General features: G+C 31.9%; 1 protein-coding gene across 7 annotated transcripts in view; it reads left to right on the top strand.

Annotated features, from left to right (window-relative positions):
• Positions 1-19,429, top strand: part of LOC143235509 (ubiquitin-conjugating enzyme E2 J2-like) — a 45,299-nt gene that overhangs the window by 18,103 nt on the left and 7,767 nt on the right. For 6 of the 7 annotated variants that reach the window (XM_076473721.1, XM_076473720.1, XM_076473718.1 and 3 more), the window contains 3 exons: positions 3,589-3,782; positions 7,405-7,452; positions 13,623-13,703. In XM_076473721.1, the coding sequence (XP_076329836.1) occupies positions 3,589-3,782; positions 7,405-7,452; positions 13,623-13,703 (323 nt within the window). Of the gene's footprint in view, positions 1-3,588; positions 3,783-7,404; positions 7,453-13,622; positions 13,704-14,518; positions 15,815-19,429 lie in introns of those variants that run through there. The other variant, XM_076473724.1, reaches the window with a different exon arrangement.

A 19,429-nucleotide genomic window follows, 5' to 3' on the forward strand; every position in this document is an offset into this window, starting at 1 on the left:
GTTTGGTCATTTACTTGACTATTTTGTTCCCAGTGCCTTTGTTTCCATCATTAGAAAGATGACTGGCTACTGTTGGTATCCCTGCTGGCTAACTCTGCTTTCCACACTTAGTTTTTTTTTTAGAAAGCTGCCCAGATTGGTTGGCTTATCAAGGTGGAAAAGTTGTTCCTCACACCTACCCAGATTGTGCTTTATTTGGCTGTGTTGTTTAATTCACTCTGTGCAACCTTTTCCACTATGCTTGCAAGATGTGAAATGACTAGTTTACAAGGTCTTTTCCTTCTGCATGAGAAGGTTTTTCTCCTTTGGGGATCTTGTCCTCTCTTGAGGCACTCCTTTCTTTTTGTTGTGTCCACATTAATCTACAGTGTGCTTTAATCAAAAAATGATGCATTGTTTGTGATCCCTTTGAGACTGTTCTCACCCTTCCCTTTCCATTATGTATGGACATTGCCTGGTTTGTGAATAAGACCAATTTTATTGTGGGGGCTACTCTTCCTTCATATCATCTGGATTGTCACTTTTTGTTTTTTACCAGTGCTCCCCTTTCTGGTTGGGGACCATGTCTTAATGGTCTGGAAGTGTTGGGAAGGTAGATTCTTCTTGAAATCACTTTCCATTTCAGTACTTTGAGGCTTTTTGCTGTTTAGTGGCTATTATACACTTCATGCCATTTCTTTGGGTACAAGTGGTAATGGTGCATTTAGACAATTTGAATGTGATTTTCTATATCCCCAGGCAAGAATGCATCTGGTCTTAGGGACTTTTATTTTTGGATCTCCTGTATTGGGCCCATGGCTACCAAATTACTTTGCTGGTGTGCCATCTTCTGTCTTCTATTAATCTGGTGTAGGTTTGGTTATCTTAACTTGACATGATACCACTAACAGGCTGTTCTATGGATTCTGTTGTTTTTTTTTTTTCAGATGTTGTTTGTGCTTGTTGGAGTATCCTTTTTGGGTTTATTTGCTTCTCCTTTAAACACCAAATTTTCACATTTTTCTTCATCTGTTCCACGTTTACAGATGGATTTGGAGAATGTTGTCAGCCAGAACTGAATGAACAGTTAGCTATATATTTGTCCTCTTATTCAGCTTCTTCGTCGTATTCTTTTGATAGTTCAGATCACTCTTTGTCAGTTTCTATTGGTGGAATCATATTGTCCAGCTCAGTCATTGTTTCTGCTTCTACAATGGCTGTTGGTGTCACCACCCATCCCTTTCCCTTTGCCTCACATGCTTCTTCATCAGCCCTGCTCTAGCATATGTTTCTTTCCTTACACTTCTTCACACATCCAGTCCCTAACCAGAAAGGCCTTTCAAGGCTGTTGCCACCTCAATTTTCTATCCTCTGCTCATCCTCATTAGCAGTTTTCTAATACAAATGAAATACATACTGCTTTTGGTCTCTATTCCAGGTTTACCATTTTTCTCATCCTAGCATTCGTCATTTGTTATCTTTGTTTTTCACTAGGTTTTATGACAGGAGCCTGCCAGTTTACTTTGTTTTCTGTGGCTGGATGGCTTTGCTTACCACTTTTTAGTTTACTGCATTTGCATCTGTGTTCCTTTCCCATTGTTTGCCCTCCCTCCTCTGCCTCAATTCCTGATTGAAAACCCAGTATTACCCTTCACACTTTTACTTCTCTCCATTTAAGCCTTTTATCATCTTGTTCGTTATGCCACCCATCATTGAAGTTGCTATTTCTCTTGTTGATGTGCTTATCATCTTTGCAGTGTTTTTGTGATTGATGTTAACCGTATTTTGTTTCATTCATCCTATGTTAACCTTTTTCACAACTGTTCTTTTCCTCCCAAGACTTCTGATGTCCATGAGGGTAATTCCACTTATACTCTCATTTCCTCTCTTCCATCTCCAATCTTTATGACCATTTGAATCCATGTTGCCTTTTCTGTTTACTTAGAGCCCTGGGATGTTATGCAATGCATAATGAATCTTTCTGTGGTTCCCTGTAACCCTGCCATTTCATGTGATATTTGGGTTGGATTCATCAGGTCATTCACTAGGTGTATTTTTCCCTACAACGGGGTAATTTTCACCTTTTTTTGGGGGGGGGATCTTTTCTCATCAAATCTGTCACCTGTCAAAGTCCCTGGTTGTACATGTCTATCTTCCTTTGGACGAAATCATCAGCACGGGTGTATATACTACCCCACACACCTTTACTGTTTCCATCATGTGGATGTTTCTTGCTCTGTGGGTTTCTGCTTGCCTTTAATCACCATTTTACAACTTTTTTTTCTTTGTGACTGGTAAGTATTAGTTTTCTTTTCTTTTACAGAAGCCTCTTACTCATAAGTTATAGATCCTGCTCTGTTGTAAGTGTTGCCTGAAGATGTGTACTTAGTATCAAATCTGCACTATGTGTCCTGTAAGCATGCTACATTACCATAATCTTGAGGCACTTCCTACTACAGATCTGATGTACAGTTCTAAATGCCACCAGGTGTTGATTGAGGTTGAACTCTCAGTTACGGTTTGTTACGCTCTTGCCACTTGACACATAGGAATCTCTATAATGATGAAACCATGATTAAAAATTACATTTTAAGTTTAGGAAAATTTTAACTTTTTCTTTTGACATTGAGCACATAACACCTTTAAATGGACATCTATATTATCAATTTAGAAGAGTGATTTATTAGCATTTTAAAGAAATTTAAACTTTTAACTTGTGAAACAATGTAACAGGTCAAGAGATCATATTACTCTTGATTATGTGTTATTGCACTAACAAAACTTCTTGATGTAACATAGCTACTTTGACTGGATATTGAATTTAGAAGGAATACTATCTGTACAGAAGATACCGAATGAATATGTATGATTTCTAGAGTGATCACCAAAGATAAAAAATAAAAACCTTTCATAGAACAGATCTGAGCTTTCTTAAATCAGAAACTAGTATTACTTTCCACTTACTACATTTCTCATGAGACTTGTAAACTTTAGTTTTAGTTGTTCCTTCAACTTATAGCATTTTTTTCTGTTCCGTAACATTTTAGAAAAGGTATTTTAGCAGTTGATTATTCTACAGTACTGTGTACCTACATTTTAAAAGGCCATTGATGAAATAAAAATGTATCTGAGAATGGCTGATCATCATGCATGCAACCCTCATGATAAGTTTATAGTTCTGCAGGTTAAACTTATGCAACAGTCGTTTGCTCATGCACAGTTTACAGTTTGTCATTTTAAACATAAAATATATTCCTGACTTATTTGTGGTGTTAGACTTTAGATCAGTAACATTTATAAGCTCTGAAATATTACAGTGCATATTTTCATCTGCCTTTTTGTCCATCTCTGCTTCATGGCAAACGGTATCTTAACATGTTATACTGTAAAACTGTTCTAGTATAGCAAACAGGAAGGATTATTTTTAAGTGTTTTGTGATTATAAAAAATGGGTTAATTTAATAGCCTTTATAAAAATTAAAATTTGTAATTTCATTACATGTGCCTTTAAGAAGTCAGTTTTAATTTTATTTGTTGATATTTTATATACATAGCATCGATATTTTGTATGTAAAAATATTGAAGTATCATATTTTTTTCACTTTGTAGGTGGATTATACCATGGTAAATTGGTGTTCCCAGGAGAGTTTCCATTCAAACCCCCTAGCATATACATGATTACGCCTAATGGTAGATTTAAGTGTAATACTAGGCTTTGCCTTAGCATCAGTGATTTCCATCCTGACACTTGGAATCCTGCTTGGTCTGTATCAACTATACTAACTGGTCTTTTGAGTTTTATGGTGAGTTAATATATGCAACATGAAAATTCAAAGAAAAATTTATTGTAATGTTTTATATGTTAAGAAATGTTCAGGATGCCTTTCATTTGCAAATCTCTCCAGAGTAACCAATTTCTATTGTGCAAAAAGATAGGAAAGTATGTGTGTGTGTGTAATATGTTAGAAATATAATCATGGAGGAGGGAAGGAGAGCTAAAAATGATTTAAAAAAGATCAGAAATATTAAGTATGGAAACTAGAGTGGTATTGTATATTGTATGAGATGGAGTACACAAATACAGATTGGAAAGATATTATTAATTATTATTCAATAGAATAAGAATATTGATAAAAATAAGTAGATTATATACTTAGTATGAAAACAGGCAGCTGTTATTTGGAAATAAGTAAAACAGAAATGACTTGATTGTACCTAAAACATTATTACTAAAAGTTGAGGCTTATTGATTTCAGAATCAAGATTATTCACATTCAGATGAACATTATTTGAAGTGAAGTGGTAATCCAATAGGCTGCTTTTATTTTTATATCTACTACAGTTGTAAATCAGTATATGTGCATGTCCCAGAAATAACTGCCTCAATCAAGTATCATCAATGTAAATATATCCTTTGTGCCCAGATATGACGTACAGAATTTGAGGGCCTGTGGCTCTCTACACTTAAGATATTTTTTGTAATGAGTTACAACAATTTCTTCAACAGATCATTTTTTAACAGTTTTGGTGTAATAACTTGAGGTATTTATCAACTAATTGTGCAGAAATTCTGCTAGACCTGAAAGATCAACTAAGAGAAGTTCATAGAAGTTTTTCCTGTCCAGTAACTGTGACCTCAAATCAACACAGATACAACATAGCATTTGAAAACCACCCTTTGGCATTGTAATCATTTCATGTGGGCCAATTTTGTAATTTTTCAGTAACTTTGTATACTGTATTTGTATATGAAATTGGTGTCTTTATATGCTTTCAACTTTGTATTTTTGATTTTGTACCATATTCATTCATGTATCATGGGTGGGAACCTTTTTCTTTATTGTGGACATGAAAAATTCCTTGACATTGTCAGGTGGGCTGTCTTAATTGTGAATAACAACATATTAATCCTATCAAAATGTGTCTGTAGGACTACATTGACATGTGGGTGCAGGTTGGGGGAAAAGTATGGATTGCCATGATCTTTCACTTTTTGTGCAAATCTTTATTGTTGTAATTTGATTAATGCAGTGTGTAGAGGTGGTAATCAAAGTGCCCAAGTTATAAACTTTTACAGAGTGCCATTTAACATAGGATCATATATTACAGTGCCACCAATTATTAATTTTACCCTAAACTACTGATTTAGAGATGGTTCATGGTAGAGTAAATAACTAGGTACAACATATGGGATTCAGAAAAAGATTATGCAAACTGTGTGATGGATAAGCATATTTTTATTTTTCATGTGAACATTAACTTGAATTCTGACTTGTCAACACCTGAGTCAGACTAACATTGGGAACTCATAAGTTTACTTTAGTACAAATAAATTTGTAGTACATCTGTTGTTTTTTTTGTGTACAACAGACTTGTATAATGGAATAAAACCTCAGACAAATATAATTACAGAAATTTGCCAAAGTAGGGATAAAATATTTTAAGTTATAAGGAACTCAATTTTTGTAGTTTTGACCTTTTTATTTCAGTACTTTTTGTAGCATTAAAATGCCCTATATTACTATGGCTAGCTGATTTTAATGTATATTATTACTCTTCATTATATAATTTTGTTTTTTTTAAGCTTATTCTTAGTTGTTTTGCAATATATATCTAGTAATTAGTTGTAATTTATTTTTCAAGTTTTTATTCTTGATTACTGTATTATTTGTTCAAAGATTCTCAATTATTAGCAGTGAGCTAATTTCTATACTTCTAATTCTGAATGCCAGTGATACAAGTTTTACAGTATTTAACAGTGATCTAATTTCTATACTTTATTTTGATTAATTTATGATCTACTCTAAATTTGTAATTAATAGTGATCTAATTTCTGTACTGTTATTTGTGTCAACTATCTAATATACCTTAAGTTTTACAAGAATTAGAATGGATTTGTTTTTTAACACATTCATTTGTTGTTACTTTGTGATGCATCCTAATATCTAATATTTGGCAGGGTTTCTTGTTTTATTTTTGTAAATTATAAACACTGCTTGATACATCTCAAGTATTAAAATACCAGCAGATGTACATGTATGAGGTGCGGAGAGAGGCTGTATTTTTCTGCAATATGCTAGTGCAATATACATATTAAAAGTATGTAAGAATAAAATTGTTCATATCCATCAGACTTGATAATTTAAATTACACTTTATTTTCTATGTTATTTTATTTTTATAAAAAAGCAATAAGTTATATGTGACTTATAAATATCACTTAATCTTAGTGCTTTTCTTGAAAATAGATATATAAACTATATTTGAAAAAAACTCTCAAATGATTAATACAATCTGAAAACAAAATTTAATTGTAAAATTAATGTTTTACCACTTATGAATGTAAAAAGATTTTGTTTTTGCCTTAATAATATGGCAGTAATAATAATAAAACAACTTATATTCCAAAAAATATTTAATTTTGAACTTAAGAGACTAAATAATTTTTGGATTACTTAACTAATTATACCTGCTATTGTGGGGCTGTATAATGTGAGGAATTGCATAGTGGTTAACATTTTTTCTTTCACTTCACCTGTCTAGTATACAAGTTTTTCTTATAGTGATTATAAAGCATGTTCACACCAACAGTATGTTTTATGCCAGTAAAGTTTGAAAGTACATAGACTATATGTATACCCCATGCAAAGGAAGAAGAAACTAGAAATCTCAACAGCATCCCTAGTGAACACCCCACTGACTGATCTGTATTTATTCACATCTGAAGCTATGACATCCATGCATTTTAAAAAGCAAAATAACTTCTTAACACATCCTGAAACATTCTAGTTGATTAAACCATATTTTACAGATCCAAATACAAAACCCTAGCAGTAGTTAGAGGAAAAATAAACACAAACAAATTATCACAAGATTTATTGTTTGGTTTAAACTTTTATTTTTAGTTACTGCCTGATATATGTCAAATTCTATAACACTCAGCAGTTGTTTCATATTGTAAACATTTATTTTTGTTTGTTGTATTTATATATCCTAAATTGTGCAATATTACCATGATGTAATATTTTGTAAGTAATTTCGTCTTATATACCCAAATTTCTACAATATGAAGTCAAAGTTTCTTTATATAAATTTTGTTTTTGTTTGTTTGGTACGTATTTTTCTTTTTAAGTATTTCTACAAACATAACAGTTTCCATTAGTGTTGGTAACTCAGTCTAATTTTTATATTGCACCTTTTCTTTCCATGTTTGTTGTTATTAAAAGACACAGCAGTACTTATTTCTGGCCCCAAGGTTTGTTACAAAGCACTATTTAGGATAAGAAGCAAAAATATTGAAAATAAAAAATTTATATGTACTTAGTACTAAATTTTTTTTAATCACACATACTTTCTGCATGCTACATACTAAGTCTAAATGTGATCTTATTTTTGAACATAATTTATATTTTTGTCATATAAACAGGTAGAAAAGAACCCAACTCTTGGCAGCATAGAAACTTCTGTTTATGAGGTAAATTTGTACTAACTGAGTTGTACTAGAAATTTTTTGCTTTGACCTTAGGCTAACAGTTGACTATAAGTCAATAAAAAGTATAAATTATGTAAAAACGTTTAAATTGAAAGCTACTGTTTACCAAAATCTAATACCATGTAATTACCATTTAACTTTCTTTTCAATCACTTTATGTAACTGGCATATGGAATTTTTTGAAGTAAGTTTACAGAATTGATTTTATCAATTAATATTAGCTCATTAAGCAATGTTATCAACATGCAAATGATTGAATATTTAATCTAAAGTAAAATGAGAAATCTATTTCTGATATATCTTTACTGTTTATGAAAATATTATGTCTGCTTAACTATGGGTGTTGATGAAGAAGTATAATTATATAATAATATCCATAAGACAGAATAATAAATGTGCAACTGTTTAAGTATCCATGAGAAACATTATCTTAGGTTGTGTTCCTGCTTGTGACATAAAGACATTGGTAGTATATTTGCCTGTTTCTCTATGTATAAGCTTAGATGTAAGGAGAATCAGTCTAGTAGAGTATTTCTATATGTGTATTTCAAATGCGTTTATAATAATATATGATCCAATTTATTGTCTTTGGTTGTTCTCTTCTGTTTTGGCTAAGTGAATAGGGAAGATACTTGAAAAGCATTGGCACTGCTTTTTCTACTAAGTACTGTAGAGATTATGTGCTCATAAATTTAGCCTTTATATATTTTCCTTGAAGCAGTCAGAGTTGAACTGTTCCTTGCTCACAATACACTTTTATAATCTGTAGGACATCTCTTTGTGGTGTGTTATATTCTGAGGTTTGTATAACCATTTCTTTCTGGGTTACACTTAAGATGAGACAGAGGCATGGATAAAATGTAATACCAAGTTATCATCCCTATTGTTAGTACAATAGTATGTTTTACATTTGGCCATGTTTTACAGTAGGGTCCAATGAAAATTCATATGTAGAGGCAGTTCAAATCTACAGACAATGAATTTCTCAGAACTCATGGGATCTGTAGTCTCCAAGAAAATTAAAATCTTTTAAGAGATTTTTTTTTGCTCTTCAAAGAAAAGCTTTATTAAAGAAGACAAATTTCTCAAATACTGGTTGTTTTGTTCATGGAATATTTCAGATACCTTTTCCAAGAAATAGCCAGATAATGATTATTAAAGTTGTGATGAACAGTAACCAACTGGTATACATTCTTTGTATAATGTAACAATGTTTATTAAAAATATAAAGAGTTTGAGTAGTTTTGTTACTTATCTTGAACAAGATTTATTTTGTTGTTTTATAATATTGAATAGTATATTAAGTGCAATGTCATAACATTATTTATATCCCTAAATTAGTTGAGGTTATGGTACAGTGAATTAAAAAGGACTCAAATTCCCATGAATATTATACATTTAATTATTTCAAACCAAGTTAATGTACTTTACTATCTTAAGTCTCCCAGTGGGACAGTGGTAAGTTTATGAATTTAAAGCACTAAAGTGTGATATATGTTTCACATGGTGGGCAAAGCAGATGACCCAATGTGGCTTTCCTTCAAACAAACAAATTATTACAGAATTTTACAGCATTATTTGTACTACATATTACATTTATATATTTTAGTTCTGATTCTTCCAACAAAATGCTTGATACAATGATTTGAAAATACTTTATTCATCTTTTGGCTTACATTTTTGTAATGAGTCTTTATTACTGCAAATATTAAACACAAAAGATGCTTCCTAGAATGCCACAGAATTTCTCATTTCTGGCAGAGTACTTATCTCTCTCACAAGATTAGTTATTGTTCAGTGCTGCCCTCTATATAATTGTTTTTACACATGCCACAAGTTGTCTGCTCTCTCCTATTAGAAGTGAATGATTCCAGTAACTTTCTCATGTAAATCATTATGTGTCACTTATCCACCAATAGGAGTGCAACACATTCATGTGATGCACGTGACTCCCTCTGTACATCTCTACTGAAGTATCACTACTAGTTTGGCAATGCTTGTGCTTAAATGTGGTCATTTATTTGTTTCATGTTTCATGTTCAACTTTAATATACTCACAATGTGGTTTTTGTGTATATTACTTCTAAGTTTCTTCAGATTGTTTTATTACTTTAATTTTAACCCCAGTTTATTGCTATTGCATCGTTATTTATACTTTTAATTTTTGGTTGACTCTTCTTAATTATGAATTTGGAAGTTTATGTTACCACTTCAAGGATCACATCTGCAAACAGTACTATGTCACAGGTCTTGGGCAAATGCAACCCAGGGATGGAATTATTGGCATTTGTGAACTTGGAGATTGCATGTTACATGGGTCACCCTTTATCCCCAGACCTCACCTCACTTTCTCCCAAATATTATGATTCCATTCAAGTGGAGGAGTATTTGGATCACCTATTTCCACTTCCTGATTTTGCTATGACTTCCCATGCCACGCGTGAGAAGTCATTAAGGCCAACTACAGTCTTTTTGGATTAATTTCTCAGATATGTGATGTTTTATCCTTTGCTCCTATCCTATTTCCTATGAACTGTATTTTTCTTACTACATGATCATTCTTCTCATCTCTATTTGATTTCACCTCCTCTCTGGAGTTTTGGGTACCTGTTTACCATTTTGCCTGACAATTAAGTGACAAGATTAGCATGCCTTGCCCACCATGGGCTTTTTAGATTGCTTGCCCTTGGCTATCAGCAAGCAGAATGTCCTTTCTTTTTAGGTTCCATTTTGCTAGTTTGGGTGTGGCTTTGAATCTCCTGTAAGTTTGACACATGCCTGATTTCCTGCCTTTGTTTTATCCTCACAACTATTTTACAGTTTCTCTTCCATCCATTTCATCTATGAAGCTATCTACCAAAATCTTGAGGGTTTTTTTGGGGGGGAAATCCTCTCTCTTCTATCCTTCATGTTTCATTTGTCTTTTTTGGCTGTGGCTTTACATAGACATTTTTTCTGTTGTTGGGACCTTTTAGGTTATAATGCAACCTTAGCTTGCATCAGCTTCCTGTCATTTTACATTTGGAATTTTATTATGGTTTAATTTCTGCAGCATAATGTATTTCACATGGTCCATGAGTCTTTGGAGTCACAAGTTACCTCATTACAACAAGTCTACACTTTTCAATCATATTTCCCATTTGTCTCAGTGGGGTCTAGTATGGCATCTATTACAGTTTCCTATCCTTCCCTCTTCAATCCTTTACCTTTTCATGGGGTGTCTTGTCTTATCATTTTCTTTGACAACACGTTACATCACCAACAATATAGGAGACAGCCCAGTGGATTTTTGGTTCAACTCTCTTCATCACTGGCATTCTTTTTTCACAGATCATTAGGTTCTTCAAGTGTTATTGGAAGAATTTGCAATCCCACTTCTCATGTCTCTTATATCTGTTTCTTTCCCTTTGCATCCCATTGAGGTCAACATCTTTCAGAGGAGGTTCAGGACCTACTTTCTTAGCAGGCCATCAAGCATGTTCTACATCTATTATCAATAAGGGCTTTTCTTCCAGACTCTTTGCTGTTCCCAAGACAATTGGGACTGAAGGCCTGTATTTGATTTGTAATGCCTCAATTGATTCCTTCCACTACCCCATTTTACCATAGAGTCTTTTTTTACCATTTCACTGGTCAACATTTCTGCTCACCATCTTTAGGCTCTAGGGCTCAGATTTCATCATTATATGGATGACTGGCTTATTCTGAATTAGAGTCAGCTACTTTAAGTACAACTTAGGTAAGCTGGTTAAATAAATTGGAGACATCCTACCAAAGATCTTGTCCACTTTGGTATCATTTTTGATTATCATTTCAATTGAGCTCAACCTTCTTCTGTATGACTTTGCTGCTTGGTACTGTTAGTTTGCCATGCTCTTTCAGCTCTCTCACTTTCTGCTCATGAGGTTCTGTTCCTATTGGGATTTGGTCTTCAGTAATGTATGTATTGGTCCCCCCTTTGCTATGCACATATGACATTCTTTCAGTGCATTGAACAGTGGTTGAACGTGAACTGTACATTGAATACATTGATGGGCATCCCACTACCTTCACAATATCTCCATAATAAAGAAAACAAAATTTACTTGAAGGTGATACACAATTAACTTTAAAAATTAATGCATATCATGGCAACATCATAGAAATAAAGCATTAAAGTGACATGGAGAATTTGCACATTGATGGTAGTTGTTAAGACAATAAATACTGTATTATCTGAGTAGACTCTCTAGTTTTATTGTTATATATTCCTTAATTATTTTTAACTTTTTGAGGTAACATTCTAATATCTAAAGTTTTGTTTTACAAAATAAATTGAAGTTATTCTACATTTTACTTTGTTTGGCTTTAAATTTTAGACTACTTGACAAATGTAAAAACGTAAAAGGTTTTTAGTTTAAATAAGTATGTATTTACCTAATAAATAAAGTTTGATATTGTGGTTGGTTATAAAATATTTAAATAACTGCTTTGTTATAGATACAAAACTTAAGACTCAGTCTACACAGTAGTGATAGGTTTCTCTGCAAGTGCTTGTGCAGACACAATCAAATGGTTTTCCATATAGTGCCATCTGTTGGGGGATAAAAATAACTTCATTATTTTTCATATTAGAAAAATAACGGGAAAATAGAGGAAAGAGTAAATTTAAATTTTAATAATAGAGCAAAAATACTATGAATACGGGAAATCATTTAATGTAACATGTTGATACAAGTTTCATGTTTTCTCATATACAAATTATCAGTCAAATTATTTTTTAAAGATTATTGATTCTTCATGAAAACACAAAGAATTTTGAATAGGAATTTGTTTTTCAACTTTTTAACATTTTAGTTAAACCACAATAAACTTGTAATTGTTAATTTTATTATTCATGTTTTGTTAAAATGAACTTTAGCAATTTTATTATTTTCTCATATAAACTTTTATTTATTTGTATCGTATTAGACTTTAATAGAACAAAATAAGTATGGGGTTTTATAGACAATGCCAGTCTATAAGTCTGTGAGGTCAATCATAATTAACATCAAAGTAAGCAAACTTGAAAGAGATTAAGTCTATGTTACCTAACATTCTAAAGACTTAAGATGGAAACAAGTGGCCTAGAACAACATAACATTTTGAAGTTAAAGAGAGTAAATGAAAATGAGGAAAACAAATTGCAACATGTTTGATAGTACTTTTAGGAAAGCAATGTTATTCAAGTGGCTATACTTTCTAGCATTAATCTTTATAAAATAACAGTGTCTGGCATGGCCAGGTGGTTAGGGTGCTTGACTCACAATCTGAGGGTTGCAGGTTCAAATCCTTATCATACCAAACCTGCTCACCCTTTCAGCTGTGGGGTGTTATAATGTGAAGGCCAATCCCACTGTTTGTTGATAAAAGAGTAGCCCAAGAGTTGGTGGTGGGTGGTGATGACTAACTGCCTTTCCTCTAGCCTTACACTGCTAAATTACAGATGGCTAGTACGATAGCCCATGTGTAGCTTTTCGTGAAATTCAAAAACAAACAATTTATAAAATAATAAACACACTGAAGAGATTACATAAAATCTATGCATGTGCCTGAGGAAAGAATCATTCTTCAGTGATCCTAAAAGTGCTTTTACATATTAGATTGCAAGCGACCAAGTTCATTTTGTCTTTGTAAGGAGATACATAAATAGAAGTTAGAATTCTAGTGACATCCATAAGTAACTGGATATAAAATTGATTTTTGATCTTTTATAACATATGTAATTAAAAATATCTATGATGATATTAAATATATGAATTATGGATTTTGTTTTATTATAGAAATAAGAAAATGGTCATTGTGTTCTCACAAACTTAATGACTTTTTAAGAAAGTTCTCTGTGAGTCAGTGGTAAATTTACAGACTTCCAGTGATGAAATCTGGGGTATGATTCCATGCCATGGACAGAGCTCAAATAGCTGTTGTTGTGAGTTTGAGCCAAAACAAATCACTCACAATTGTGAAGAAAATTGTTTTATTTTTATAAATAGTGAAATATTATTAAGTCTACTAATATGTATTTTCTTGTAATATATAATGAAATGTATAAAAGGTCACAAACTGAGATTATTGGTTCTTAAATGTTCTTAATTTGGTTGATTATTCAAATGTTACTGCTTTTCATTTTCTAGAAAAAACAACTAGCATGGCAGAGTTTGGAATTTAACATAAAGAATCAGACATTCTGTGAACTATTTCCAGACATTGTACAGGTAAGTTTATAAGACTGTTAAAAAATTATTTAATGGTTCACATACATATTAACTTTTTGATAACATCTATATCAAATTTGTAATTACAAAGCAGTTGGATATTTGTTTGACAAAAGTAATTATAACGTGAGTGAGAAACAAGTGATTCATGGTCTATTTCATTTAATCTCTTGCTGAATTATTAGTTTATGTTGTAGTTAATTTGTATGCAACAGCACTATGTGTTTGAGGATTGCACATGATCTAACATATAGAAACATCTTGTCATATATCTGGATGCTCATTAACTCTTTTACCCAGATCATATCCACAAAAGTAACCATTAAGCAGTTATACTGTAACTTTTTAAAACATAAGTGTATCTTCATGAAATTTTGTAAATAATCAGTAAGCATTTTGAGGCTTTTGTACACAAAATGCCAAATTTTGAAATTAAGTTTTAAGATTTTTTAATTTATGATTTTCTGATGCATTTTTTTCCTTTTGATTGTTGACTATCCAACATACAATGTAATTATAATTTTAAGATTAAAATTACCTTTATGCATTAGAAAATTGTCAATTTCATTTCCAAAATCTCTGTAGCCTCTTAATAAAACCCAGATATTTATTAAAAATTCTTTGAAAAACTTTCTTTTATGTGTTATTTTTGCTGTTTTATCTCTGTATGGGTTTAGCTAATTTGGTTGACATTATAGCTACCTTAAAAATTAGGAATTAGATATAAGTTATGCTTTTTCATTCTTTATGAGGATTATGTCTGGAAGAAATTGTAACAATGATCATAATAATCAAGTAACATGATGTTTCTGCAGAGTGAATCTTCACCACCACCACCCTTACCCCTCCAAGTGACAGGCTACTTCACTTGGAGAAGATTCATATAAATGAAGTTGTTTGAAAATGCAGTCATTGTATTTGTATAACTTCCAGAGAAACTTGAAGCATGGAATTGCAAGTAGTCATCTGAAAATCAGTGTAAATGTGTTTTGCACTGCATTTACCAACTTTGAACATAGTTCATTGACACTTGAAACATATTTTTGACATATTCAAAGCTGATTAATATATCCCCATCTGCTTTTATTGATTACCACTGAATTTCTTCAGACCTCACTGCTTTTACATATTTCTCCTCACTGGCTATTTTCCTACCTTCACTTAATAGTATAATGCACCAGATTCATTTAAATTATACACAAAATCTTTACCATTTTCATCCTCTTTCTGTAATATTTCATCTATTGTTTTTTGAACTTTTCATTGTTTAACAATATACCATTCTTTATTTTACTCCAACAACCCCTTTTTCTTCCCTTTTCCCACTAATTTCTCTTATAATGAAAACCTTACTGCTGTTCATTACAACTTATCAGTACTCATTTTAAGATTGAATGATTTTACTGTTTCAAGTACAAGTTTAACTTGCAGTAATAACTGTGGCTTCTGCATGTGTTTTCATATACCTATATTGCAGAAAAGTCTGTAAGTTGTATGGTTCTCTAACCATTTATAACCAAACTTATTTCTTATTTGTACCAGCCCTGTATATTGTATTTATTAAACTTTACTGCATGTGTATTTCTCTCTCTCTCTCTATCTCTCTCTATCTATATATATATGTATGTTATGTATATTCATTTTACTACTTTGAAAGTACAGAATATAAAGTTAACATGTCAACAGTCCTTGTGAGAAAAGAAGTCCTCTTCTTTTACTTTATTAAGTGCTAAAACCAAATATATTTAGATATATTAGTTTGAATGTAGTTAATTAGTGTTTTAAATATTAACTAATGCTCATACTTCCACTAAAATTAATACAGAGTATATTTGTATTCAGATTTTTGAAAACTGGGTCACATTTAGTTGCAGTTTGTCTTATGTTTATGGAGATTAGTATTATTGTGCAAATTCAAATGACTTGCAGGTCTTAACCTTCATCATATGTGTGGATTGCTTTTAGCATTGCTTAAAGGGTGGAAAATAACTGCTGCAGTGAATATGAAATGTTGAGACTAAAGTTACAACCAAAAACTGTTGTGAAACAGAACTGAAGCTTTCATTCATGTATATCTCTGAATACATAATAAAATATTGAGAAACAAAGACAATAATGCATGTGTATATTATTATAATAGCTATAAGTGTACATGAAAAATTCTAAAAATGTGCATAATAATTGATTATATTGAATTTAATTGCTTACTGGCTTCTAAGAGGCATCATTAAAGGGGCCCGGCATGGCCAAGCGTGTTAAGGCGTGCGACTTGTAATCTGAGGGTCGCGGGTTTACATCCCCATCGCACCAAACATGCTCACCCTTTCAGCCATGGGGGCGTTATAATGTGACGGTTAATCCCACTATTCGTTGGAAGAGTAGCCCAAGAGTTGGCAGTGGGTGGTGATGACTAGCTGTCTTCCCTCTAGTCTTACACTGCTAAATTAGGGACGGCTAGCACAGATAGCCCTCGAGTAGCTTTGTGCGAAATTCCAAAAAACAAAAAACAAAACAAGCGTCATTAAAGTTGTGATGATTGATTATTAATTGATTAAAAGAAATGTGACTATGAGATATTCACCTATGAAAGTTTTCTGATAGCAGAACCAAAACTCTCTTGATAGAAATTCTTTTCCTTTGCTTTTTAACTTGTGGATTCATCTTTTGATTCCAGGTAACTGTAACACAGGATTAATACTATTCTTTGATAGATTGTTTAGGCAGGGTATTCATGATGAAACTTTGTAGAATGGATGGCAACTGCCTGTTGTGGAGACAAAAGTGTAGAGGATGACGTTTTGAAAGTCTTCCGTTTTTCGTCTTCAAGTCAGTGTGTGTGTAGGATGCTTTTATAGTATCCTGGTGGATTGTGGAGAATGTGTTATGATTGGTTGGATTATCACTATTTCTGATTGGAGGAGAGATTTTCTGTAGATTCACCAATGGCAGCTACAGGTTACTCACCTCTAACTCAGAATCTCTGTTAAGTGAAAGTTTAATAGTGTTAACATAATTTGATTCTTTGATTTTTCTTGTCTTCCAGAATATGTCTGTGTCGATGATTCTAGTTTTGTTCCAGTTTATTCTGGGTCCAGTTGATGTGGCATGCTCTGCAGTGTCTGAATTTTGTGTTTTAATGAGCCTTGTACTATCTCTATGTTCTTTTATTCTTGTTACTAGTTTTCTTCGCATTTCTCCAATGTACGTATTGTTGGAGGAACACAGAATTTCCTGCAACAATTGTGTTTCCACAACAGGCAGTTGCTGTCCATTCTACAAACTTTTATCAGGATTAATACTGCTTTCAATTCTCTGGAATATTTTCATTTGGTTCAGAGTTATCTGCACATACCTTTATCAAAATTCATTGTACAACAAGTTTCACCTTCCTGTGTGCTCTGACCACATTGTACTTTTTAGTTTTGCTTAATGCTTTTATTTTGGGCTACTCTTACCTGAAAGACAACTGTAATTTAGGTTATGTTTAGTAATGGATGATAATAGGATTATGAATAATCTGTGGAAAACATTATAGAGTATTACAGTAATCAAATATTTTTCCAATACTGTGGTTTAGAATGATAATTTAGAGAAAATGGATATTTATACCACTACTAAGAAATTTATGTATTTATGTTTCCCTGATTGTGCTGGAACTCTCTGTTTTAGTTAATGGATACAGGTTTTATTAAGACTAATGTAATAATTCAGTTAGATATAAGTAGGGAAGTTTGTTTTTATCATGGATAGAAAGTAAATTAAAACAAATATATACTAACATTTTTAACTAGGAATAGTCTAGTGAAATGACTTACAAAAGAGAGAAATTAAACATTTACTTTATTTGTTATGTTTTTTAATCAACTATAATCAGGTTGGAAATAAGTCTTATTCATCTGAAGATGCTATCTCTGTAATAATAATATCAGTTCTAGAGAACAACAGAATCACATAACACAAATTTGCTGGAAAGATTAGATATTTAATGTAGTGTACAGTCAGCATTACAGTAATGTTATTTAAGAGCTGAAGGACTATCACCACAAGAGTTAGCTCCAAAGTAAAGTGCAGATCAGAATGTGATATTCAAGTTCAACTTTCAGTATCTTTTCTGACTAAATAGAAGAGTAATTTTCATTTCTATAATAGTAATCTCTATGAGATTACAGCAGAATGAACTTAAACACTAAAGATTGTACATTTGTTTTGTTTGTAACTCATTGGAGACCATTGTTTTCACTCAAACATGTATTTGATGCATAACTATTAGTATGAAATGTATTAATAGAGTTTATAAGTGTACAAAGAATAATTATGAAGATACAATCTAATTCAGAAGTTTTAATTTAAAGACACTGTTGTAAAGAATCATCTAAAGTAGGAATTAGATATGACATGTTAACTATGGTAAAAAAACTAGTGTAGTTACACTAATTATATAGTGCATATAAAGTACTGTAGAAAACCTTTAGAAGTTAGTCTAACTTAACAAGGTGTTAGATTGAACAAATTAGATATAGTTGGAAGCCATTGTAAGTGGAAGGTAGACTAGCTATAAAAGAGGATAAATAGAAGACATCAGGTAGAGACTAACTAGCAGTTTAGAATACATGAGATACTGTAGGAAACCAACATTTGTGTGTCAGGTTTTTGTATGGCTGCAATTCTTTACAGTAGGTGTCTAACTTGTCAGTGAATTTCAACAATAAACTAACAGCACATAATCCACTTGTTTTAAAATAATATATTCAAAACAAGTCAAATGAATGTACAAAAATGTTTCACATTATTGGTTATCACAGTTGTATGTAAAGCTTTAAATAATTCTCTTTTTTTTTTTTTAGTCAGAGTCAACACAAGGAGGTTCATTTACTTTAGAATATCCTTTGACAAGACAAATTATGCTCCTTTCTCTTTCTCTGTCATTACAATACAACTTATAATACTTTAACTTTAGCCATAAAGAGCATGTAATGTAAAGTTAGACTGCATAATTGTCAGCTTAGCCATAAAGAGCATGTAATGTGAAGTTAGACTGCATAATTATCAGATTAGCCATAAAGAGCATGTAATGTGAAGTTAGACTGCATAATTGTCAGCTTAGCCATAAAGAGCATGTAATGGTGATATCTAATCTCACAATTATGCAGTCTTAACTTCACTTGTTCTTACTTAAACTTACTTGCACTAACTTGGTCACCTGTGTATATATATCGACCACCTAGGATCAAGAACTTTCTACAGACTACAAGATCTTATGATATAACTATACTCATTTAAAGCAGCAACAAACTTTCAGAAGGTTTGAATAACATGACATCAGTTTCTAAAAAGTAAACTACACAACAAATGGTTTGTAATACTTTCATATTAAACCTGAACAGTCATGTATATCTAACAATGTAGAAGCTAGACTGAGTAAACAAGAGGTAAGATATGACATTGTAAATACATTAGAAATCCAGTGTAGTAGAAGCTAAACTAACTTGAGCAGTTGTAGGACAGAACACACCAGATACTCTGTAAAACCATGTATACACTAAATAAAGAAATGGCAAGATATAACATAGTAGATATTATTGAAAAATAGGGTAATAGGACTTATATTAAGTACAGAAAGTGCAAGATAAAACTTGTAAGAAATTGTAGAAGACCAGTTTAATGGAAATTGAGACTTAATACATCAGGAATTATATGAAACCAAGGCATTGCAAGTTAAACTGATT

This window comes from Tachypleus tridentatus, chromosome 12, assembly GCF_004210375.1.
Source record: "Tachypleus tridentatus isolate NWPU-2018 chromosome 12, ASM421037v1, whole genome shotgun sequence".
NCBI classification, from domain to species: domain Eukaryota; kingdom Metazoa; phylum Arthropoda; class Merostomata; order Xiphosura; family Limulidae; genus Tachypleus; species Tachypleus tridentatus.